Source organism: Microcaecilia unicolor, chromosome 4, assembly GCF_901765095.1.
Source record: "Microcaecilia unicolor chromosome 4, aMicUni1.1, whole genome shotgun sequence".
Lineage (NCBI taxonomy): Eukaryota > Metazoa > Chordata > Amphibia > Gymnophiona > Siphonopidae > Microcaecilia > Microcaecilia unicolor.
In genome coordinates, this window is record NC_044034.1 from 275797052 (window position 1) to 275824355 (window position 27304).

Below are 27304 nucleotides of genomic sequence, written 5' to 3' on the forward strand. Positions count from 1 at the left end.
CTAGGCTCCAAATGGTGGAATTCAAAACCCAAGACCATAGGAAGCATCACTAAGTACCTATAGTTCAGAAAAGAACTGAAAACCTACCTTTTCAAAAAATTCTATAACAACACAAACTATATGTCCAAGAACACCTTCTAATTGAAACTTCACCTAACTGTAAAAGTGTAACTGTAAAATTGTAAGCCACTTTGAACCAAAACTTGTTTTTGGAAAATAGTGGGATAGAAGAATGCATAAAGAAGTAAATAAATAAATCTGGGTGCACAGATTCTGTTTATACAATATTAGCATAACCTGTCATCAGTGTGCCTAACATTAACATGCCCACAGCTACACCAGCCACAGACCTGGGATAACTACAAGTGCCTAAATGTGGCAAAAGTGCATGTAACTTCTAGTGTGGAGTGGAGGAGTAGCCTAGTGGTTAGTGCAGTGGACTTTGATCCTGGGGAACTGAGTTCAAGTCCCACTGTAGCTCCATGTGACTCTGGGCAGGTCACTTAACCCTCCATTGTGCCTGGTACAAAATAAGTAGATGTATGTAAACTGCTTTGAATGTAGTTGCAAAAACCTCAGAAAGGCAGTATATCAAGTCCCATTTCCCTTTCCCTATTCTGTAAGTTGCACACGTTACCCATGTGAATGCCCCCTTGTATTTACACATTATCTCCCGAATTCTGTATAAGGCATGACAAGTAGCATGTGTTAAATTGGGTAGATGCCCAATTTATGCATGCACCTTAATTGACTAATGAGCCAATCAGCAATGATAATTGGCTGATAACCAATTATCACTAATTGGCAATAATTAAAATTTACATGCACTTCTTTTTAGGAGTATTCTAAAAAGAGGTGCACATAAATTCTAACGTGTGTATCTGAAAAGAGGGTGCAGCCATGGGAGGAGTGTGGGCGTGTCGGGTGAGTTACTCAAATTTACACATGTGGTTATAGAATTCAGGGGAGTGCACCTACATTTAGGCGTGTGTATTTAAAACCAGGTTTTCAGGAGCGTAAATGGCCATGCCTAAATGGTGGCACATTTCCCAGCCCTATGCGCTATTCTGTAAACCGCATCTAGCTTTAGGTGTGGTTTATAGAATAGTGCTAAGTGCTTTTTTTGGATGTGTTCTATATTTTAGATGCGGTTTACAGAATCTGGCCCTATGCTACTTAGGTGCACCCTTACAGAATAGAATTTAACTGCTTTGCTACCACTTACATGAGTAATGGTACACCTACCCATGACACTGCTGGTATTCTGGACATTTACACATGCAAATGTAAGGAGCCCGCTTACAGAATGTCCCTATATGTGTGTCTCCCAAAGCCCCCCCCCCCCCCAAGTTACATCTGCTTCGAGGCAGAAGTAACTTTGTGCTGGTAAGAATTGGCACATGTGTATATTCTTTAAAATAGGCACCTAATTGCCAATCCTGCCTCAGCTCTGCTCATCCTCTGCTCTCAGGAACACCTATAGATATATTGCACAAAGTAGGTATTTTTTTTAAAGCACCTCTAGCTCAGGGCAATTTTATAAGTGCTTACTTGAGCGTGCAAAACATTGTCTTATATGTTCAGCAGTTTATAAAATTACTCCCAGATTGAAAAAAAAAAAGAATAGAATCATGTGGACTTTCTTGCTGTATTATATCAGGGAATTTAAATCCACTGATCTACGGTCAAATGCAGTAAACAGAGACAACCATAATCTTCAATTGCTAAGGAAATCTCCCTTCATTAGAGCAAATGATTGCTTCTAGCTTGTGTTCTTTATGCAGTGGAATTTAATTTATTTTAAAAATGGCTATTTGATCTAAATATAAGAGACTGAATCATAAAAGTTCATAAATACATCATATAATCAAACCTATATAGTCCAGGTGCGGTAGGACGCTCCTCAAATGTGTCACATACAAAGAAACCGCTTACTGTCAACAAATCCTCAGCATCAAATCAATTTCACCACTATTTTGAGAGCTGTATTTTTAAAAAAGCTAATAGGCTAAGTCTTATTTTGGTGTTCCTTAATAACTAAGGCAAAAACAGTGAGGAAATAAATTGGTTCTAAATAAGTTTGCAAAGATCACTCAGCATTCTTAGAGGTACTCCCAATGGTTCCCAAACCTGGTCCTGGAGGCACCCCAGCCAGTCAGGTTTTCAGGATATCCACAATTAATATTCATGAGATAGATTTGCATGCAATAGAGGCAGTGCATGTAAATCTCTCTCACTGTGGTTATCCTGAATACCTGACTGGCTGGGATGCCTCCAGGACCAGGTTTGGAAACCACTGGGTAATTCAGTTATCTGGTCAGTAAACATTTTTTTTTAACTAGCAGGATGTTTTACGTAACCAAAGCTGCATGCAAAGACCTACACAAAATACCTCCATGGTTTATAAACCCTGACTTTGAATTAAAAGTACAGCAGTGTTAGCATTACAATGTTTTTTTGGACAAAACAGTTGTACCCAACTGGCCACTCACTTTGCATGCCACTTTCTGTTCACAGTGTTGTGTTAAATTTAATGTATACCTTTTTATTTATCTTCTCAACAGTGTAATAAAATAATACAGTACTTGTAAACAAAGGAAATGAGAGAAAAGAAGAAAAGGTCTTAGATGTCCACTTTTAAGGGATCTTCTTGGCATGGCCCAAAGAGCAATGAAACATTATCTAGGCCAATTTCTCCAACTCTGCCCTTTCCACGTTCTGCCTCAAAGACGACCTGCCACCAAAAAAAACAAACAAAAAAAAAAGACCATTACTTTTCACATCTAAAAATGAACAAGGAAAGCATGTATTTTATTGTCAATTTTGAGATCAAATGGTAATTAGAAGACCAATATGAATGAAGACATTATTACTTGTAATTTGTCTTAATGATCATTATGGAGCTACATGAACCCTCTGGAGCGTGGAATCTAGATCTTCTCACTGAACTGGAGTAACCTCCTCAGCTGCATTTGAGACAGTCACCCTAGAGATGAGCAAGCTGACTGCATGTTGGTTCTGATTCTGGCTCAGATGTGCTTGTCAACTCAAACCTTTTCCCAGCTTTCTAAGTTGTCTCTGTTCCAGTTTGGATGGCATGCTTAATTTTTTTGGAATAGCTTTGATATGCCCATTGTCACTCATTCTAGACCTAAGTTAACTGGATCTAGGAATAGGCAACATATATGAGCCAAAGAGAGCCTGCTCCAGCTTACTTTATGTCAGTGGTTTTCAAACCAGTCCTCGGGGTACAACTAGCTGGTCAGGTTTTTAGGATCTCCATAATGAATATGCATAAGAGAGATTTGCATGGAGGTAGTGCATGCAAATCTAGCTAATGCATATTCATTGTGGATATCCTGAAAATCTGACTGGCTGGCTATGTCCTGCAGACTGGGTAAAGAACCCCTATTTTAGGGCCGTGTGAATGTGCTGCTTGAAAGGGTACTATTGGCACTATGGCATTCACTGTTCCTCTTCTGGTTCTCCACTATCTAGGGTCTACTGTCTGCTCATGTCTATATTTATTTATTAGGATTTATTTATCGCCTTATTGAAGGAATTCACTCAAGGCGGTGTATAGTAAGAATAGATCAAACATGAGCAATAGGCAATTACAGCAGGGAAAATATTCAAATAAGAATACAAAGTATGGCATAGAGGGGCATTTTCGAAAGGGACGTCCAAGTTTTGATATGGACGTCCTCGCAAAACATCCTGATCCAGGAGCGGGGAAACCCGTATTTTCGAAACAAGATGGACGTCCATCTTTCATTTCGATAATACGGTCAGAGACGTACAAGTCCTGAAATTTGGTCGTCCCTAGAGTTGGACGTTTCTGATTTTCGGCGATTTTCAAAACCAAGCATGTCCATCTTAGAAACGACCAAATGCAAGCCATTTGATTGTGGGAGGAGCCAGCATTTGTAGTGCACTGGTCCCCCTGACATGCCAGGACACCAACCAGGCACCCTAGGGGGCACTGCACTAAACTTCATAAATTGCTCTCAGGTACAAAGCTCCATTACCTTGTGTGCTGAGCCCTCCAACCCACTACACCCAACTGTACACCACTACAATGGCCCTTACGGGTGAAGGGGGGCACCTAGATGTGGGTACAGTGGATTTGTGGTGGGTTTTGGAGAGCTTGCTGTTTCCTCCACAAACGTAACAGGTAGGGGGAGATGGTGCTGGGTCCGCCTGTCTGAAGTGCACTCACCCACTAAAAGTGCTCCAGGGACCTGCATACTGCTGTCATGGACCTGAGTATGACATCTGAGGCTGGCACAAAATATTTTGAAAGATATTTTTTGAGGGTGGAAGGGGGTTAGTGACCACTGGGGGAGTAAGGGGAAGTCATCCCCGATTCCCTCCGGTGGTCATCTGGTCATTTCGGGCACCTTTTTGTGCCTTAGTCATAAGAAAAACACAACCAGGTGAAAACGTCCAAGTCCAAACGTCCAAGGGATGTCCTTCTTTTTTTCGATTATGGGTGAAGGACGTCCAAGTGTTAGGCATGCCCAAGTCCCGCCTTTGCTACACTGGGGAAGGACGCCAATTTTCCGATTTGTCGAAAGATGGGCGTCCTTCTCTTTCGAAAATGAGCCCAATAGTGTACTACTTACAGTGTCAACACAATACATAATAGAACATTGTATGCATAAAAATCTTAAAGTCGGCCAGGGGTTTCAGGCAGTTATATTATTTCTGAGGAACACATAAAGATTTTTTTAATGGTTTTGTTTACTTTATGGACATCCTTCAGCTATGTTCCTGAATGCAATAGAATGCCCACCTAAAGCCCTGTCATGGCTGTTGATGCAGTATCTGAAGCTGTTAAACTAAGATGGAAGAGCTGCCCACAGTACCTAGTCCTCTTCCAGCACCCCTCTGTCTCTAACAACCCTGAACGCAAACAAGCTCCCAAATCCACTGGATATTGTCAAGAAGACACATGATGATTTGTAGCTCCGGTGAGAACTTAATGTTTTTTCCCTCTGTTTCCAAATGTATACATGGTGATATATTTATCGGTGGCTGGTGATGAATTCACAATAAGAAGCACTGTTGCAAGGCACAAGAGTTAAACTGAACTGTTTTAAGGAAAGCTGCCTGTTTCTTTAATCAGTGTACTGCAGCTGATTTAATAAAACAGTTCAGCCTAACACACAGTCCGTATCTGTCCAAATCTGTTTCACCAGGGAGCCTACTCTATTAAAAGCAGTTATTGCTCTAAACAAGACAAAATAAAACAAAACTTGTATCTGCTTGAAGGAGTAACAAATCTAAGTGTGTCCTCAGAAGTATGAGATTGATGTTATAAGCATACATGCATTATAGAGAGGGTAAATTTATAACAAGACAGCTAAACCATGAAGGCACATAGGGGCCCTTTTACTAAGCCGTGTAGGCGCGTACGTGTGTCCTACATGCCTCAGTTTTGAACTACTGCCCGGCTACCGCGTGACCCTGGTGGCAATTTAATTTTTTACGCACATCCACTAAGTGCCCTGGAAATTTTCCGACTTGCAGCACTAACTGGGCGGTAATTGGCATTGTACGCGTGTAGACCATTACCGTCCGCTTAACGCATGAGACCTTATCGCTAGGTCAACGGGTGACGGTAAGGTTTCAGGCCCAAAATGGACGCGCGCCAATTTTTATTTTGCTGCACATCCATTTTCGGCCAAAAGAAAAGGCCTTTTATGCAAGCACATTGAAAAATGGACCTGCGTGCGTCCAATACATGCATCTACACCAGCGCAGGCCATTTTTCACTGCACCTTAGTAAAAGGACCCCATAGGCACTTGGGGGGGGGGGGTCATTTTATAAAGGTCATTCCATGCATAAATCTTGTTTTACATGAGCGAAAGGCCTTTTATAAAATTGCGTATTGGTATATGCATGCCGACCGGAGGCTTTTATTTATATGCGAGTCCCATTTTGGTGTTACTGAGGGTTTTAAGTTGTCCATACCGTTTTGTCTCCTGATTTTTTGTTATCATGACCTTTTGTCAATGCCAATTTCTTGCTGCCATTTGTCATCATGCCATTTTCTCTGTGCCAATTTCTCCCATGTCATTTTGTAATCATGAATTTTTGTCCATGCCAATTTGTCTGTACCAACTTCTCTGATGCCATTTTGTCCATGCCAATTTTCCCCATGACATTTTGTCTGTAACATTTTGGCTGAAGATATTTTGTCACAGAATATTGGCAGACGGTCTGCTTCCTGGGCGGGGGGCGGTAACACAGTATGATGCATGGAGGGACATTTTCGTTATGACGTCTAAGTCCGACTTTGGACGTTTTGCGAAAAACGTCCAAAATCCGAATAGGAGAGAAGGTCATTTTCAAAAGAGAAAAACATCTATCTTTTGTTTTCGAAAATACGGTTCCGAACAACATTTTGTGATTTGGACGTTTTGTTTTTCGGTCTATTAAAAAAACAAAAACAAAAAAAAAAACGCCCAAGTGCAAAACGCACAAAATCAAGCCATTGGGATGTAGAAGGAGCCAGCATTTTTTGTAGACTGGTCCCCTTGACATCCCAGGACAGCAATAGGGCACCCTAGGGGGCACTGCAGTGGACTTCAGAAAGTGCTCCCAGGTACACATCACACCATTGCTCCCTTACCTTGTGTGCTGAGCCCCCCAAAACCCATTACCCCCAACTGTACACCACTACCATAGCGCTTACAGGTGAAGGGGCACCTATATGTGGGTACAGTGGTTTTGTGGTGAGTTTTGGAGGGCTCACAGTTTTCACCACAAGTGTACTAGGTAGGGGGGAGGGTAGGAGCCTGGGTCCACCTGTCTGCAGTGCACTGCATCCAACACTAGACTACTCCAGGGACCTGCATGCTGTTGTAATGGACCTGAGTATAACATCTGAGGATGGCATAGAGGTTAGTAAGGAATCCTGTTTAGAAGGAATGGTTCCGCGGAATCTTAGCGGAGATTGGGTGGCGATGCTGGTAATTGGGAAACAAAATGGAAGCTGTGCAGACTTCTACAGTCTATGCCCTGATCGTGACTGAATAGATAGGGATGGGCTGGAGTGTAAATTTTAAGTGACTTTGACGTTAGCTTCAGAACTTAGTACAAGAACAGTGCTGGGCAGACTTCTATGGTCTGTGCCCTGAGAAAGGCAAGGACAAATCAAACTCAGGTATACATATAAAGTATCTTGGGCAGACTGGATGGACTGTACAGGTCTTTATCTGCCATCATTTACTATGTTAGGGTGGTAAGTAATGTTTTTCATCACATTTTATGGGGGTGGGAGGGGGGTAGTGACCACTGGGGGAATAAGGAGAGGTCATTTCTGATTCTTTCCAGTGGACATCTGGTTATTTATTTAGATTTTGCTCACACCTTTTTCAGTAGTAGCTCAAGGTGAGTTACATTCAGGTACTCTGGATATTTCTCTGTCCCAGGAGGGCTCACAGTCTAAGTTTGTACCTGAGGCAATAGAGGGTTAAGTGAGTTACCCAGGATCACAAGGAGCAGCAGTGGGATTTGAACTAGCCACCTCTGGATTGCAAGACCAGTGCTCTAACCACTAGGCCACTCCTCCACCTATTTAGGGTACCTTTCTGTGCCTTATTCGTAATAAAAACAGGTCTAGCTCAAAACATCTAAGTTTTAGTCCTGGACGGTTTTGTTTTGTTCCATTATGGCTGAAAAACGTCTAAGTCTTAGGAACGCCCAAGTTCCACCCTGAATACAGTTCGTGAGAAAAACATCCAAATGCAGACTTATGCCACTTTTTGGACGTTTTTCTCTTTTGAAAATGAGCCCGATAGTTGACCAGTTATTTTTGTGTAGTATCAGTGATTTTGCATGCCAATTGCAAAGGATATATGTTTAGCTGTAGGCAACTGTGAAGAAGGATTTGTATGTTAATGCAACCCCACCTCCCTTCTCTTTAGTTCTGTTGATATGTACTGTTTTATATCCCAGTGGGCAGATGTCAAGCAGTACTGGGTCATCTTTGAGGTGTAGCCATATTTCAGTTATGAGCAATAACCCTAGTTCCATTTCTATTCCGTCTCTAAGTATCACTGACTTATTAACCACCAACCTCACATTTATGTATCCTATGAGAATTGAAACGTATGTTTCATATTTGATGTTGGTGTGCTTAACAGTTTGTAATTGTCTGTGTTGTCTATCTTTTTTGAGATTGTGGTCATGTTTATTGTTGTTCAGGCTTAACCTTTTGCTATTGATTGTTATTTTGGTCTCTGTTTTGTTGTGAGAATTGTAGTTTGGCTCTTCCAATTGATGGTGGGAGCGTAGTCTGACAGAAATGCGTACAGGGATTTTGTTCCATTCATTGGGCGAGGCAGCTTTTAACCCTATTATCCATATTATTATCATGTAGTAGAAAACCCATGTCTCTATATTGGCCATTTTGAAGTATGTTAAGGTACAGGAGGGAATCAAGCTGTAGTTAATCTCAGGATCTGTGTATCACCCAGCCAGGTCAGATTCGCCAGTAGTGAGATTTTTTTTTCTAGAGTGTGTGTGTATGTGTGAGAATCTGAAGTGTTTGTGTTTGTGGGTCTAGGTAGCCCGCAGTTTCTTTTTCTGCCTAGGTTTCTTGTTTCCCAAGGGTTATCCCACATGTAGGTATCACTGTCACCAGGAGGCTGCGGTGCTTACTTGGATATGGCGTCCTTGCTGGAAGCAGTGCCGCTGCAGCTCAAGAGTATGCTGTCAAAGTTTCCCGTGCATGGGTTACTTCTCGAGTTGGCTCCCTAGTCTCTCCACAGCCTTGGCTCCAGGGGGACGTGTGGTCGTCCACGGGTTAGGTGCTGGTTCTGGTGTTGATGTCACGACCAGTGTTCTTCAACTTGTTCTTCACCTTTTAAGGCACTGGGCTGAAATAGGGGGCAGGGTGGGAGAAGAGGGAGGGAGAAGAGAGAAAGGAGATGCTAGACGGGGGCGGGGGGGGGGGGGCAACTGCAGGGGGGCACCAGAGACCCTAGGACCGGCCCTGATTCTGATGTTCCAGCATTCCAGACTTGCTTTGGGGTTCCTGCAGCCAAGCTGTGTTCTTGTGTTCTTGATCCAAGCCTCACTCTTACTTGTGACATCATCAGTAAATGCCTTTATTAAGCACCTGGGAACTTTCAGGCTTTGCCTTTGCAACAGAGGTCTTCAGATGAGTTTTCGTCTGTGTGTGTTTGTTGCAGTTCCAGCCCTGCTAGTTCTTGTCCTGCCAGTCTTCAACTTCTATTCCAACCCTGCTTGTTCCAGTCCTGCAAGTCTTCAGCTTCAGTTCTAACCTTGCTTGCTCCAGCCCTGTCTATCTACAGCTTCAGCTCCAGTCCTGTTGTTCCAGTCCTGCTTATTCCAGCCCTGCCTACCTACAGCTTCAGTTCCAATCCTGCTTGTTCCGGTCCTGCTTGTACCAGCCCTGTCTGTTTTCAGCCTCGTTTCCTGTTTGGGTGGTTCGCCTGCTGCTGCCGGTCGCTGGCAGTGGCCCAAGGGCTAGGGTTACCATATGGCTCCAGAAAAAGGAGGACGGATTGAGCCAGCCGGGTTTTACTTCCATTGCTTTCAATGGAAAGCAATTGCGCCAGCCGGGTTTTACTTCCATTGGCAATTGCTTTCCATTGAAAGCAATGGAAGTAAAACCCGGCTGGCTCAATCCGTCCTCCTTTTTCTGGAGCCATATGGTAACCCTACCAAGGGCTCACTACTCCTGACCCCGTGACATATGCATGCCCAAAGCGCATCAATTTGGAGCTACCACAAGGCCTGGGCAGTAATTTCATTTTTTACGTGCGCAGGAAAACGGGCGATAATTGTCATTCTACACACGTAGATGGTTACCGCACAGTTACCGCGTGAGACTTTACCACTAAGTCAGTGACTAGTGATAAGGTCTCAGACCCAAAATGGATGCCCACCAATGTTTATTTTGCTGCATGTCCATTTTTGGCAAAAATTTAAAAAGGCCTTTTTTACAGGCACGCTGAAAAATGGATCTGCACGTGCCCAAAACACACGCCTACACTACCACAACCCATTTTTTGGCATGCCTCAGTAAAAGAACCCCTTAACCATCCATTACCTCAGGTACAAACTTAGATTGTGAGACCAAATATAACTCACCTTGAGCTACTACTGAAAAGGTGCAAGCAAAATCCAAATAAATAAATATTATAGTGTCAAGGCACAAAGCACTGAATTGTAAGTAAAGAACAAGTATAGTGACGGGGTTTTATTTTTACTTGGTTCATTGTGTTATTTCTTCATTCAGTTTGTCTTTATAAAATCCATTATTATTTTCCTTGGTGGAAGAAACTAGTTTATAACTACTAGATACCTCCTGATTGTACAACAATATGCTGCAACAGGCTTGCTGACCTGAACATGTACACCCTGGAGGAAAGGAGGAACAGGGGTGATATGATACAGACGTTCAAATATTTGAAAGGTATTAATCCGCAAATGAATCTTTTCCGGAGATGGGAAGGCGGTAGAACGAGAGGACATGAAATGAGATTGAAGGGGGGCAGACTCAGGAAAGATGTCAGGAAGTATTTTTTCACGGAGAGGGTGGTGGACGCTTGGAATGCCCTCCCGCGGGAGGTGGTGGAGATGAAAACGGTAACGGAGTTCAAACATGCGTGGGATATGCATAGAGGAATCCTGTGCAGAAGGAGTGGATCCTCAGAAGCTTAGCTGAAATTGGGTGGCGGAGCAGTTGGGGGGAAGAGGGGGTGGTGGTTGGGAGGCGAGGATAGGGGAGGGCAGACTTATACGGTCTGTAACAGAGCCGGTGATGGGAGGCGGGACTGGTGGTTGGGAGGCGGGAAATACTGCTGGGCAGACTTATATGGTCTGTGCCCTGAAAAGGACAGGTACAAATTCAAGGTAAGGTATACACATATGAGTTTGTCATGGGCAGACTGGATGGACCATGCAGGTCTTTTTCTGCCGTCATCTACTATGTTACTATGATTACCACATCAGCAGTGGTATCAACACTTAATTCAATACAGTCTTGTGTCTGTAAAAAGGGGTCTTGTGCTTGCACTTACATTCTTGGTTGTCTTGGAACTGGAAGCTGGTACTTCAATCTTTGCAATCTCCCACCCTTCCTTGCTGCCTCTGTGTTCCCAGACAGGAATGTTGCTTTTGTCTATAAACACCCGGAGTCTCCCTACTTTCTCTCCAGCAAGCCGGTAAGAGAAAATCAGACAGAAGTTGCTGGCTGGTCTGAGGTCAGTGAGGGAAAGCTTTAGGCGACCAACATCTCGCCTGTGTCCCACAAAAGCAGGAACTGCCATGTAATATCCGACACCTGTTACAAAGAAAAGAATGCATTCTGTTGAATTTTACTGTCAGTATTTCACTGTTGTGATTTTTATTTCTAGGTCTCTTTTCTTTATTTTCTTCATTGTTTATTCTTTGCCTTTTTCAAGAAATTCACCCAGGTTAGTATGGCTATTTATGTGGACCTCCTAACTGGTTCAATTTGTTTAATAGCAGTTGAGAATTGCTGCTATCTGAATACATTTTGGCCCCATTATGTAAATATATACAAAGTAAAGTACTATATGATGTCCGTTTTATACAGGATTGTTGTGGGAAGAGTAATGATGGGGTGATCATGATTGCTGAGTTTAATTATCAAAATCTTAGTTAAAAATAGGGGGTGGGAGGTCAAAGTTGAAGGTTTGCCTTTGATGTCTGATATCCTTCCACCAGCTCTGGTGGCGATACAGTCATTAGGTCCAACTGCCCCTCCAAATATTTTAAGATTAACAAAAGAAGGTAATTCAAAAGTGGAACATCTTTTTCTGCAAAACGCTTTGTAGATTTTTCAAAACTCCTGACTAGAAACAATGACATTTAAAAATTAAACATTGGGCATGAGAGGTGATGTCTAAATGAATTGTGAAAACAGACAGAAAGGATTCTCAACTGCTACCTTGTTACGTATACTATTAGGACCACTGACAATTAGTAGGCCACCCTTCTAGTATAATATATTATTTCCTGCCTCCAGTGAACGCCCACACATATGCTGGCGCATAGAGTAACATGGAAAGCTTATGCTAAGAACTACCGTTATCTCGATCAGCAGAATTCCAATCAAAATCATCTTCAGTATTCTGTTTCCAGTCACATGCCCCTTGGTCAAAGCTGCAGTCAATGAGCATATCTGAAAATAAAAATGTTGTATGCTTTATTGTGGAACATTCATTTTTCTTAAGTGTGCCTTGCTTCTATAGACAGTCTTTTCAGAACAAAAAACAGGACCCTTGCATATTAAAGAAACCCACACGCAAATGTGCAAAGAGATTTTAAAGACTTCTTGAAACATATTTAATTATCTGTCTCTTTCAAGGGTGGAGGCTTATTATGGATTACTTTTCAAATAAAAACGAGTTTCCTAATCACAAGAACCATAGGGGCCGTTGTACAGAGTGGCAGTAAACCCAACGCAGGCTTACCGCACGCAAATCTGGAACTACCACTGGCCCAACGCGGGCACCGGTGGTAGTTCCAGCTCTGACATGTGGTATTTGCCACGCTACGGAAAATAGCCATTTTTCAGCACGGCACTAACCCGGTAGTACTTGGTCAGTGCAATGTGCTATTGCATGGCCATGCCATTTTTTGGCCTATTTACCCTCTGCATTTTCACACACTTGTGTCATCCATACTTCAAAGGAGTAGTATTGGTTAAATCAATTAGCTCATATAATTTATGTTGCCTAAAGACACGTTCGATCAGACACTACATTGATCAGCCACTATGTCATCATTTCGTATGTCACCTTTTACGTCACTACCTCTGGCGCCATTCTCCTGGTTTAAAAGACAAGCAAAGTCCATTTTGTTTACTTTGGCGGCTTTTTATCTGACCGACAGCGTTACTAAAGGAGTTTCATAAAAGTATCGTGGCTGTCGTTGCTGACAGACGATGTTTTCCCAAAGATTTTATTTCTTCTGTTTGGGGTAAGCTCTAGACGGTTAATATTTACTTTGACTGCGTATATATATTTTACTGAAGGCGTCCTTATAAGTATCACCAAGCTTGCTGGTAGGTTAAGAATTATTTTGCTCTGTGTGGATGTTTGCACGATATCATTGCTTTTAGATTCCTGTGGACCTAGCATTTTAACCCAACGTGCTTTAACAAACTGTTATAAATTAATGATTAAGGCTGCTGTTGACATTTACCTTGTTAAGATTAATTCTCAGACTCCTTCTTTGCCGCGCAGTAAACACACATTTAATATCATTGTAATTGAATCATGGAATCACTTTATGTTTTTTCCCAACATGCCATTTTGCAATACTTATAGCAACGCGGGATGCAGAATCACTGTTGATACTTGTTTTCATCACAGATGCAATATCTTAAGCCTAAATTCTATAATATCAGTTTCCCGTTTCTAAAACTTAACAAATGTAAATGGATATCTTAGATACCATATTCGAGTTATAAAACTTGATAACTACGGTATTGTTAACAATAGATCCACTTTAGATTCAGACTTGGCATGCTGCACTAAAAGATGTCACACTATGCATTTCCTGCTTTTAGCTCCTGCTGATATTTCCCCTCTCTCTATAGGATTTGAATTTCCCCATTCTGTATATACCTCGCAATTACACTTCGGTAAGAATTCGTTCTACTTCTTTTGTTAAAATTAACATAATGGTCACCCATCCATCTATCAATTCATTAAGGATTTTCCTAAAAGAACCTCAGTATATAGATGTCTCCAATAGATCTTCATTATATTTATAGCGAATATGGCACACAATTAAGTATTGTTGAGCAAGTTAAATTCATATTCACAACTGTACTTGTCAATTGGATTTATCATTTGTTCTAAATGGATATGGATATTTATCTCATCTATGTATTTGGTCTCTGAAGATTGATGTTTTGAATGTTTTTTCTAAATTATTTATTACTTATTGATTGAATGTCATTTTTATGCTCGTTTTTGAATTATACTTTTCTAAAAAATTTTTTTTAATTTTTCAAGCATGTTGCAATGTCTCTTTTATACAGATTTCCTATGGTGATGTCTCTTATTACTCGTATATATTTTTTATGTTCAGTTTAATTTATTATATTTTTTTAGGAAAATAATATTAAAAAAAAATAATGCTAATTCTTTATTTTTACCTTTATGTTTATGTTACTCCATATTATATGTGTTCGAAACATGGCCTGTCGGGTCTCTTCTTAATAAAGGACTCCTGTTGTCTCAGTCTTGAAGGTCCAGTTGTGCTTTCTTTGTTTTTATACTTTCTGTGTATGCTGTATTACCTTCTCTGTTTGCTTTGTGCTGTCTCCTGTATGTTACAACAGGTACATATACATTTTCCATGGTTTTCCTTTTCTTGTATTGTAGTAAGTTTCTCTTAGGTATTTTGACTGAGGATACCAGTTTCCCTGGGGATGATTTTGGAGCAGTAGCATTTTTGTTTAAAGGATCCTGTTACAGTTTTAAATTGTTTATTCCTCTCTTATGAGCCAGAGCAAATGCAGTGGTATCATATAACTTGGCTGTATTTCTTTTTTTAATGTGTGGAGGATGCTTGTAAATTTCCAGATGTTTGTAAGTGACCTTTTCTGATTGAGTCTGTAACACTTTCTAAGCAGCAACTACCTCCTACCATACTCCCTGTTACAGTGGATGTGGAATCATTGTACAGCAAAATCTCTTATATAGATGGCATAGCAGCATGTTACAAATTCCTAAAGACAAATTCCCTGGATCATGAATACACAACAGAAACTGAATTCATCCTAACCTACAACTACCTGAGCTTTACAGATTATGGTCACTAGAATGGCTTCACAGTATGCCATATCAAAATTGGAGGAGACATTCATTAATAGATATTACCAGTACTACTACTACTACTTAACATTTCTAGAGTGCTACTAGGGTTACGCAGCGCTGTACAAATTAATAACTAAGGACGGTCCCTGCTCAGAAGAGCTTACAATCTAAAGGACGAAATGTCAAGTTGGGGTAGTCTAGATTTCCTGAGTAGAGGTGTTGTGATTAGGTGCCGAAAGCGACATTGTCAAAACGTAATGACGTCAGAGGACGGAACAGTGAGAGGGAAGGGAACGCTGGAGGCGAGCTGATGTCAGGATGTTACCAACAGAAGGGAAGCCAGCCAGGCCAGCCAAAAAATGATGAGGTACAAAGAAAGAGAGAATCGCGGCACATCGAGGGGAGGACAGGGCACAGCAGAGCAGAATCGATGGACATGGATGAGATGGGATGAAAGGAGAGGACAGGAGAGAAGAGAATCGCAGGACACAGATGGGAGGGCAGGAAAGAGGAGAATCGCTGGACATGGAGGGGAGGGCAAGGGAGAGACAAAAAATCGCTTACAAGAGAGCCTTTCTAGGGCCCGTTTCATTGTTGAGGAAACGGGCTGGGTTCCACTAGTATTCTATAAACCACGTCTAACATTAGGCACGGTTTATAGAATAGCATTAAGTGTTCTTTTTTCTGCACTGATTTTTTCAGTGCCATATGTAGAATCTAGTTCTATTTGTTTAGTGGAAACACAGAAGGCAAGTGGAGCAAGGGCAGAGAAACATTTGTTGCAAAATTTGTAGGTACTTTTAAACTGTGATCTTTGAAAACCTAAGAAAAAAAAGTACCCAAAAATCTTGCATCTATCTTGTCTCCCAATCTTAGACAGCTTGAAAATTCTCGGAGTTATTATCGACTGAAACCTCACGCTAGAGAGCCAAGTGAAATCTACAACAAAGAAAATGTTCCACTCAATGTGGAAATTCAAATGCATGAAACCTTTCTTCCCAAGGGAAACATTTCGTAACCTGATACAAACTATGGTGCTAAGCCATGTAGAGTACTGCAATGGAATCTATGCGGGATGCAAAGAACAAATTATAAAGAAACTTCAAACTGCCCAAAACACGGCAGCTAGGCTTATATTTGGAAAAATGCAGTTCGAAAGCGCCAAACCCCTACGAGAACAACTGCACTGGCTCTCAATCAAAGAACGAATCGTGTTCAAAATCTGTACTATGGTTCATAAAATTATCTACTACGCTGCCCCGGGATACATGACAGACCTCATAGACCTACCGTGTAGAAACACAACAGGTACAACACAATCATACCTAAATCTCCGCTACCCAAGCTGCAAAGGACTCAAATACAAATCATCTTATGCATCCAGCTTCTCCTACATAAGCACATAACTATGGAACGCATTACCTAATGCCGTGAAAACAACTTATGACCACCTAAACTTCCGGAAATTACTAAAAACCAACCTGTTCAAAAAGGCATACCCCATCAACCTAACTTAAATACTTGAACAACTGCAACACAACAAAACCAAAGCTAGTAGTGGACATAAATTAACACTTCCCCTTTACGATTCCCTAATGTGTCTGTCACACATGAACTTTATTCTATCACTACATCACTCTGTATTTGTTCATACCGGAATTGGCGATCGTGTTTACGGTACTATGTAAGGCACATTGAGCCTGCAATTAGGTGGGAAAATGTGGGATACAAATGTAATAAATAAATAAAATAAGCATGCATAGTTTTGAAAATACAAATCTATGATCATTGTTAGCAATCCCTGCCCTCAGCCTGCCCCAGGGACATCTCTGTTGAGTGTGGGCAAATGCACACGTGTTCACATTCACCCTCATACAAATGGGACAGCTTTCAAATTGTCCTTTTAAGCAGGTGAAATTGTCTTCCAAAAGTGCACAGAGAAACGATATATTACCTTCATCCGGCTTTGATGCTGAAATGCTTTTGTGAGTCACAAGAGGATGAGAGGCAGCTTCTTCTTTCACCTGCAGAGCTAATTAAATATTTGTCAGTAATACTGCCAGGGAGCTGGAAAAAAACTTTTCTACTCTACAGAAATGGGGGGAAAGGGCAGCAGTATGTATTTTAATGCCCATAGTATGGGAAATAAGGTTCTGATGGAAGAGCTTGACTTGGATTTAGTAGTGGTCATGGAGATGTGGTTCACACAGAGCCATGACTGGAATATAGTTTTACCAGAATGCAATGTATTTTGGAAGGACAGGGTAGGAAGAAAGGGAGGAGGAGTAGTGCTATATGTTAGAAATAATATTAAAACAGCAGAATTGCAGGACTTATGTATAAGCTACCAGTTTACATTCCAATGTGGTTGCTGCATTCCCAGAGCAAGAGACGTTTTCTCCTGCCTTCTTCAAGGTCTCTTCAGATGGAGTTTGCTCAAGCTTACTCCTACTTTTTGATCTGGCTGTGGAATAGGCTGTGATCCTGATATGAGATCTATCAATGATCTTTTAAGTTTTTGTTAGGCTGTAAAAACTCATTTGTTTTAATTGAAAATTGATGGATTGATTTATTCCGTTAAGTTGGCAGATTGTTTTAAATATTATTTTATTGTTATGCTTGTATTGTGTTATCTTATTATGAATGTAAGTATGTAACCCGTTCTGGTGGCAGTTGGGATGACAGGCTATAAAACTGAATGAATACATACATACATACATAAATAAATAAATAAATAACAAGGTAAGGAGGATTTATCTTGAAAGAGGGAATGGAACATCTATTTACAGTGATGTCATCCTTCATAGGCAGAAGAACATAGTGACTTAATAACATAGTAAATAATAGCAGATAAAGACTGGCATGGTCCACCTAGACTACCCAGCAAGGTGACTAGAGTTATACCTGCTGCTCCATGCACGTTACCCCTCCATGTCTTTTTTGAAGTGTGAAAGTGATTTGTGTTTTGTCTAGATTCTATCCTCTTGTTATATAAGGATCATCTTTGTCTGTCCCATGCCTTTTTGAATGTCATCAGCTTTAGTCCCCCCCCCTACCTCCACTGGGAGGGCATTCCAGGCATCCACCACCCTTTTTGAGAAAAAGTATCTCCTGATGTTGATTTTAAGTTTACCTTCTTGCTGCATCATTTCATGCCCTCTAGCTCTATGGCGTCCCTATGTTTGAAAAAGATTTGTTTGTTCATTAATACCTGTCTGTATCATATCACCGCTGTCCCTCCTTTCCTGAGTGGTATACATATTCAGGTCAAGTCTCTTCTCATACATCTCTGGCACAGACTCCATAACATTTTGGTTGCCTTCTTCTGAATAACTTCAAATGTTGTTATATTCTTAGTGAGATATGGCCTCCAAAATGTAACACATTACTCCAAGAGGAACCTCACCAATGACTTGTACAGGGGCCTTATAACCTCCTCCCTTCTGCTGGTTTTGCCTCTTTCTATGCAGCTTAAATTCATCTGGCTTTGGTCACAGCCTTTTTGCATTGTTTTTTGAGATCCTGAGATACTTTCCCCCCCATCCCGACTCCTCTCTTGGTCCATGCACATTTGCCTCTCTCCTCTGACTGCACCCAAAATATACCACTCTGTATTTCTTCATATTAAAGCTTAACTGTAAAGCACAGCCCATGCTTTTAATTTTGTAGATTACTTCTCATGTTGTCTACTCTCTCTCATATGTTCACTGTTTTGCAAATCTTTGTGTCATCTGCAAAAAAGCAAACTTTTCCTTCTAACCCTTCAGCAATATGATGCACAAAGACATTGAACAGAATCAGTCCTAGAATCAATCCCTGAGGCAGTCCAGTACTTATCTGCTTTTCTTCTAAGTGAATTCCAGTGAATTAGCTTTCACTAAATACAAGAGATCACAGTGTAGAAATAACACCCATTACATAGCACTATATAGCACTTACAGCACTACTCTATAGTATTACAATATATGGCACTTCAATTCAGAGTCTGGCTAATGGAAACTTCTTTGGAAGATTGCATTACAGACATGGAGCCAGATTAGCATGACTTGGCAAGGTACTGCAGGAATTCCCCTGCCAACTTAGCCAATGCAAGCTTTGACATCTGTGTATTGTTTTTTGGAACAAATTGACCCTCCAGAATGATGTAAATGGGACAACATGGTGATACTTCAAATCATAACATCTGAAACAAACAAGACTGTTTGTGATAGATAATTTGGAGCCTGTGCAACAACATGTTAATAAAGGCACGGTCAAGATTCATGTGACTAGACCATCTAGAGCTGAGAACCCCAGAGTTGCAGTTTGCTGATGCTGCATGACTTTGCAATAATTCAATGGGTCAGATGATCCAGAACATGGGGAGGAGTTTGCCAGCTCCAAGGACCTTGGTCTCTACCAGAATTGTATAAATAGATACTTGAAACCAAAGGAAAGGAGCTGGTTTTTCCATCTAACCTGAACTGCTATCATTCAGGTTTATACCAGTCACCCAATCTACCCTGCTCTGCTGAGACTCATCTGAGGATCTTCTGCATACTGTTGATCATCTGGTGCCCCATCTACATTCAGGTCGTATAATTGCTATGTTATTGCTAATGGGTTAAGATAAGAGGCCAAACTAGAGGTCTACTGTAGGGTTTAATGTGCATTAGTGGAGGAGTGGCCTAGTGGTTAGCACAACTGTCTTGAAATCTAGAGGTGGCCGGTTCAAATCCCATTGCTGCTCCTTGTGATCTTGGGCAAATCACTTAATCCTCCATTGCCTCAGGTACAACTTAGGTTGTGAGCCCTCCTGGGACAGAGAAATATTCAGTGTACCTGAATGTAACTCAAAGCTACTACTGAAAAAAGTGTGAGCAAAATCCAAATAAATTATAATTTACTCTGAACTAATTTTCTGATAAGAACATCTTTGTCATTTCCTTGCATTCTCATGTAATTGTATATAATTCATAGTTACTTGTAAATAAACAACCTTTATTTTTATAATCACTGGCCTGTTTCATTGCATGGTGGGATGCCTCATAGTAAATCTTTCAATGCTCTGTTGCGTGGGTGATGATGTTCTGGTCGTCGGGGTACCGACCTTCACTGAGCCCTTCCATTTAGTGTGAGGCATAATTATTTAGAAGAAAGGGAGAAAAGTCCGAAATTGACACAGCTAGCATAGAGAGAGCTCTCATGAGGAACTTAGCATGCCGCCATCTTGCTCCGCCCCCGTCTGGCCCAACCTGAATGTTCTAATTCCTACCTCAACATTTTATGCAAACCGAGGCTTAATATATAGTTAAATCAACAGATTTCCAGCCATATTCCTGAACATATTACTGTAGTTTTCTGAAAGGCATTTCAAAAGATTCCTAAGTATGGAGCTTAAAATTCATGTTATGCATTGGTGTTTGCTTCTAAAACATGTCACACTAATATCTTGAGGCCTTCTTCTCATCATAGCCTCTTTCTGTCTTGAGTGATCATGGCTATGCACCATTCCCTAACTGGTCTTCTCAGTCTTTAGCAGGCAACATCTGCTATGACTATAAAAGCCCAGGCAGGTCTCAGCCTTCCTACAATTAAACCTCTGAATGCTCCATTTCAGAGATACATCTATTAGATGTATCTGTGAACCTCTACGATCCAACCTTCAATCCTTTGCACACCAAAAAGTGTATCCTGAATACAACTGCAGAGAAAAATAGTTTGAGGCACATAAAATTCTTTGCTGCACTATACATGACTGTGGGTAGGTTTCCAAGAGGCTGGTCTCTTTACACAGGAAGCCTTTACCATCACTCAGAGTAGCTTGGTACTCAACTGCTTTTCATCCAAAACATTGAATAAATACTTTCTTGGGTTTTTTTTAGGAGAAAAAAAAAGACATTTACTATGATGAACTTGCTCCAGAGTAAGCAATAACTTGTTTTATATATCATGTGGTCTGTTTCTTAACTTAAGAACAAGTGCATACAGATGGGTAAAAGTTCTGCAAAACCTATTCATTCTTCAAATGTCTGGGCTCAACATCAGTACATTAAACTCTGTCTCAGAGAACATCGACCAAATGTCATTCTGCTCAAGTACGAGACTGTCTGGATGGTGCAGAGGGACTTGAGTGGAGACAGCAGTTGCCTCAATGATTTATTGACTTACGTATCTTTTGGAAGAGAAGCATGCAGGTGTTGTTTTACAGCATTCAAAATACCGTCCTTTGCAATTCCTAGATGAAATGGAAAGAATGCTCTCAGCCTACAATCTAATTCCTCTGCTTTTCCTTACAGTGCTCTGAAATATTTTATTTTAAGATTTTACCCCTTCGGTCATCTGCCTCATCACTTTGTAGAGAGTATTCCATTCTTTCTGAGCCTGTTTATATGGTAGCTCTGTGGACTGCAGTGGCCATTGCTTAGTAATCTGATCGTTGTTGAAGTGTTGAAGTTCAAATTATGAGCCTGGTGGACCCATAGGGGTCAATTCAAGAAAGGTCACCTAAAGCTAGGCTCTAAGGGGCACATTTACTAAGCAGCAGTAGGGCTAACACACGGGTAATGTGTGCCAAATCGACATTACTGTAGGGTACTGTGGGTGCCCGGCAGTAATGAAGTTGGCACATGTTGTTTCCCATGGTAGAAAACATTTTTCTATTGTCTACTGCAGGGGGCATTCCCTGTGGTAATCAGCAGCACAGTTACATTGGTGAGTGTTGCATGGCGGTCAGGGCTCAGGCAGTAAATAGCCATGCACTACTTTTAATTTTAATGCATGGCCATTTATTGTCCCATTGAAAAATGCCTTTTTTTTCCCAGCTGCAGTAAAAAATGGCCCAGCATGCGCCAAAAACAAGCATCCACACTACTGCAGGCCATTTTTTTTTTACCTCTGCTTAGAAAAAAAGACCCCTAAAGTAGTGTGCACTAAGCACAAATGATAAAATGCTAGTGTAAATTGGTATTTATATGCCAACATTTAGGAGTGAGCATTTACACCATATCAATACTCATGCTTAAAGGCGGCAATTGCACATGCAATTGTGCTAGGCATGCCCCACCCCCATATGTGTCCCACCCATATGCATACACTCGTGCAATTGTGTGAAATAGAAATTGTGCACTAATTTATAGAATAGCAACTGAGTTCAGTTATGTACATAAGTGCGAATTCTTGCCAATCAACTGCAATTAACGCCAGTTATTGAAAGTGCCAATTATGGTCTAATTATTGACATCACTTATATATAACTGCTATTATTTCTATAAGTTACGTGTGCAAAATCACATGCAAGGCATGCAGCTTTGCACACAAAATTACAGGAGGAGGATAATAGGTTAGGCCTAGATTTCTAGACTGATTGTAATCTAATTTTGCACTGAAGCTTACATTATTACAGGAAGGATAAGATTTATTAGGTTGGTTTTGATGGGAAAGAAGGATTCTTCTCTCCTATGGATGTATATTTCTCATTATATGACCCACCTGACTTTAATGATAATTCCTTCAAGAGTCAACAGCCTATGAGCTCCCAAGTTCTACAGAAAGGCATTTCTGGCACAGCTTTTCTGGCACAGCTTTTCTGCGCATTCGCCGGGATTCTATATATCGCGCCTTAATTTCCGTGCAGAAAGCGAAGCGTATTCTACAGCAATGCATGTAACTAAATTGGTTAACTAGCTAATCAGCGCTAATTGGATGTTTAGAAGCAATTATCAGTAGTGGCATTAATTATGATTGACATGCAGAACTCACTAAGCATATTCTGTAATGTACTGCGTGTAAATTCCAAGTCGCATAGGAGCGTGGAATGGGCAGGTCATGGGCATTTCAAAAATTTATTTGCATTATTATAGAATACACCTGCTTTGTGCCTAATTTAGGCGTCAGGATTTACTCCAAGTAAAACATGGCCTAATTGGACGCAACCAAATTTGGTCATGTGGAGAGGCGCTCGGCATTATTCAATATACTGCATGAAATTTTAAGCCTATTCTATAACATTTAGGCGTTCTTTAGAGAATACACCTAGTCATATCTTTTCTCCGCTCGGATTTTTCAGGTGCCAAATACAGAATCTAGCCCATAATGTCAATAACAACCATTTATTTGCCTAAGCAATTGGGGGTGAAGAAATTTGATGAGAATAATCTTTTGGTACCAGTTTGATGCTGAGTTTCTCTGATCTATGATATTTTGATGACTGCAGAAGCAATTATTGATGTTCCAGCAGCAAGCTTTAAATTTGGAGACAGTGTGCATGTTATAAGAGTGTGCATGGGAAATAAGTGTTCTTCATGTGGTTATGCCATTTTGTTTCCTGTTTATGTCAGTGGTAGTCTTCATTCTCTCATTGTTGTTTCAATTAAAACCAAAGGGAAAAGCAGTACATACTATTTTTGTCTATAATACTCTGATTTTCTATCCAGTACTTATGAAACTTTTTTCCTTCTTGTCTGTGTGTTTTGTCAGTCTGAACTGGGCTGTACAGGGGTAATTCTTGGAGGAATCACCTAGTTTAAGGCAGCAAGAACATATGTAAATGCCAGTATTCTAGTCATTCACAAACGTGTATGAACACATGCATGTGCAAATGACCATTTTCTGGTTAATACTATTGTGCAAACATTTAAAAGATATCAAATTAGAACAGGAAAATTGTTTAAAAAGTACCATCAAAAAACAAGAGAATTAATCCACAATAAAAATAATGAAATAATGAAAGTACAACAATATAAGTACACTAGTAAAAAAGGCCAGTTTCTGACACAAATGAAACGGGCGCTAGCAAGGTGTGCCTCTGAGTGTGTATGTTTGAGAGAGTGTGTGTGAGAGTGACTGTGTGAGAGAGCGAGAGACAGAGTGAATGTGCGAGTGTGTATGTGTGTGAGTGTGAGTGAATGTGTGAGAGTGTGAGTCTGAGAATGAGTGTGTGTGTGTGAGAAAGACTGAGAGTGTGTCCCCCCTCCCAGCTTCAGGGAGTTTGGCTCCCCTACCTCCAGCTGTCATGGTCGTGCCCCCCTTCCTTCCTTCCTCCCTCCCGTCCTCCCTCCTTGCCACCTACGTTCAGGTTTTTATTTATTTATTTATTGCATTTGTATCCCACATTTTCCCACCTTTTTGCAGGCTCAATGTGGCTTACAATACATCATGAATGGTGAAGATATATTAGAAGAATAGACAATTTAATTAACAGAAGAATCATGGTAACATGATAATGATAGAACATGATAGTAGAGTAACAAACAGATATTATAAGACAGTTCTGAATATATATGAAGGAAATGCGTATGTTCACATTTGTTGATCTTTGTGGTATGCTTTATCAAAGAGATGAGTCTTCAGTAGTTTTTGGAAGTTGGTTAGTTCGTAAATAGTTTTTAAGTTGCGCGGCAATGCGTTCCATGACTGTGTACTCAAGTAGGTGAAATTCGACGCATGCATTAGTTTGTATTTTAGACCTTTGCAGTTTGGGAAGTACAGGTTAAGGAATGTGCGGGATGATCTTTTAGCATTCCTGGGTGGTAGGTCTATCAGGTCTGACACGTAGGCTGGTGCTTCTCCATGAATGATTTTGTGAACTAGGGAGCAAATTTTGAATGTGATTTGTTCTTTGAGTGGGAGCCAGTGTAGCTTTTCTCGTAGTGGTTTAGCACTTTCATATTTTGTTTTGCTGAATATGAGGTTCGTTCCCACCATCCCTCCCTCCCTCCGCCACGGTCAGGCAGGCTCCCGTCCCACAGTCGTTCATACTGGCTCCCTGGCTCCCACGTGCAGGCAGGCTGGCTGACTGGCTTGCTGGCTACCTGTCTCCCTCCCTCCCACTCTCCGACGTTCAAGCTGTCTGCCTGCCTGCCTCCCTCCCTCCCTCCCTCCGTCGCACGTTGTTCCAGGTTCGCTCCGTGAAACGCTGTTACCCTGTGTCTGATTTATTTCGTGACGGTTTTTTGTGTCGGGACGCTTTGTCTATGTTTGTTGGTCCGCCTCCATGCCTGTGCCTTGTGTGTTTCAGCACTTGAGAAGCTGCTGCCTCCCTCCTTACCTCGCACGTTGTGGCTGGCTTTGTTTGTGAAACGGTGATACTGTTTTTTTTTGTTTTTTTTTTCGCGACACTGGTTTTTTCAGGACGCTGGTTTTGTTTCTGTTGCTCCACCTCCGTACCTGTGCCTTGTCCGTTTCGCCCCTCGAGTGTCAGTGCTCCGCCCTCGACGTCATCATGTTGTGATGCGAGGGCGGGGCAGACACTCACGGGCAAACCGGATATCTATGCCACCTCAAGTTTCCGGCTGAGACTTCATTAGAATGTTGGAGGTGCGTTTTATATATAGAGATAAGTACATAAGTAATGCCACACTGGGAAAAGACCAAGGGTCCATTGAGCCCAGCATCTTATCCACGACAGCGGCCAATCCAGGCCAAGGGCACCTGGCAAGCTTTCCAAATGTACAAACATTTTATACATATTATTCCTGGAATTGTGGACTTTTCCCAAGTCCATTTAGTAGCGGTTTATGGACTTGTCCTTTAGGAAACTGTCTAACCCCTTTTTAAACTCTGCCAAGCTAACCGCCTTCACCACGTTGTCCGGCAACAAATTACAGAGTTTAATTATGCGTTGGGTGAAGAACATTTTTCTCCAATTTGTTTTAAATTTACTACACTGTAGTTTCATCGCATGCCCCCTAGTCATAGTATTTTTGTAAAGCGTGAACAGACGCTTCACATCCACCTGTTCCACTCCACTCATTATTTTATATACCTCTATCATGTCTCCCCTCAGCCGTCTCTTCTCCAAGCTGAAAAGCCCTAGCCTCCTTAGTCTTTCTTCATAGGGAAGTCGTCCCATCCCCACTATCATATGTTTATATTCGTTCTCTTTCTAATCTCAATATATACTTAACCATGATTTGAGTACATTTTGAATTGTCCAAAAATTTTTCTTGTGTTTTTCTTGTTGTACTTTCATTATTATTATGATTAGTATTATTATTGTTGTTATTATTATGATTATAATTATTTTTAATGTTGAGTATTTTTCTAGCTTTTTTCTTGTGCTTTTATTGTTTTACTTTCATTATTATGATTAGTACTATTGTTGTTATTATGATTATATTGTGGATTATTTCTTTTGTTTTTTGATGGTACTTTTTAAACAATTTTCCTGTTCTAATTTGATGTCTTATAAATGTGCCATTCAGACTCCTGAGGCAGGCCTGTGGCCGAAACACAGTACTGTGTCGAGTCTACATTAAAGATTGTTCATCATATACCACAGCTTCCTGGAGTCATTGGTCTACTTCCCATTTCTTTATTCTATTTCTGACATCTTTGGGATTTCGTGTTCTTCCACCCTGGTGGATTACCTACCCGTAATACTATTGTGCAACTATGTACCTACATGCAATGGCACTTACTTTACAGGTGGGCATTCACATTCGCACACATGTATGTAGGACAGCTGGCAATCTAGCAGCATGGGTGCCTGCTTAGATTCTTAATGCCTCTACTAAAACCAGCTTAATTCATTCGTAATTTGATATACCACTTTAACTGCTGGAGAGATCAATGCGGTTTACAAGCGAAATAAAAAAAAAAAACAAAGAAAATGAGCTACAATATTCAACAGGAAAGTAAAACATACATATAAGAACACTGTATAGTTAAAATGGCATCCAATACAAAGCTGGTATTCATACATACTCTCCCTCAGATACCGGTGCCCAAGAGAACCGCCTCACTCACTGGAGTATGCCTGCTGGAACATCCATGCGTTCAAAAATGCATATGGGGCCCTTTTTCAAAGGTGTGTAAGGGCCTATGTGCATCCAGCATGCACCAAATCGGCATTACCGCCCGGCTACCACATGCCCTGGGCGGTGATTCTGAATTTGACTTGTGCCAATAACATGTGGTAGAAAATATTTTCTACTGAGTGGTGCTTACCCGGCAGTAAATGACAGTGTGCGCATGCTGCATGCCTACTGCCCGGGTAGCACGTGAGACCTTACCACTGTCAATGGGTGGCGGTAAGGTCTCAGGCCAAAAATGGACGCATTTTCTGGCCCCTTAAGAAAAGACCCTTTTTCCAGGACGTGGCAAAAAATGGTCCAGCGTGCGCCCAAAAGACGAGCTTGCACTGCTGCAGGTCACTTTTTGTCGTGGCTTAGTGAAAGGGCCCCTGAAGTTCTTTAGATTGAATTCACTGTGTATAGACAATGGCATAGAGTTCACAAATGTGGGGCAACAACAAAAAAAAGTACTATGACGTGTAATTTCTATTTGAGCCTCAATAGGACCATGCACTGGTCATTAATGGAGCACAGGACATGTGACAAAGAATACAGAATAGTCAGTGATGAAATATACAAAGATGTACCCTGACGGAAAGCTCGGAAAGCCAAAACAATGTTTTGAATTGTATACAGTATAAGACTGGAAACCAATGGTGATCTTCCAAGGCTTATTCCTGTGATGATTGACA

At 41.1% G+C, this 27304-nt stretch overlaps 1 protein-coding gene across 2 annotated transcripts in view; it reads right to left on the bottom strand.

Annotated features, from left to right (window-relative positions):
* Nucleotides 1–2294: 2294 nt before the first annotated feature.
* Nucleotides 2295–27304, bottom strand: part of EGFL6 (EGF like domain multiple 6) — a 76536-nt gene continuing 51526 nt past the window's right edge. Inside the window, exons 9-12 of one of the 2 annotated variants that reach the window (XM_030199586.1) lie at nucleotides 16793–16870; nucleotides 12093–12188; nucleotides 11062–11324; nucleotides 2295–2734 (exon numbers count right to left, since the gene is read on the bottom strand). In XM_030199586.1, coding sequence (XP_030055446.1) covers nucleotides 2624–2734; nucleotides 11062–11324; nucleotides 12093–12188; nucleotides 16793–16870 — 548 coding nt within the window. In that variant the 3' untranslated portion in view covers nucleotides 2295–2623. The remainder of the gene's footprint in view (nucleotides 2735–11061; nucleotides 11325–12092; nucleotides 12189–16792; nucleotides 16871–27304) is intronic. The other variant, XM_030199587.1, reaches the window with a different exon arrangement.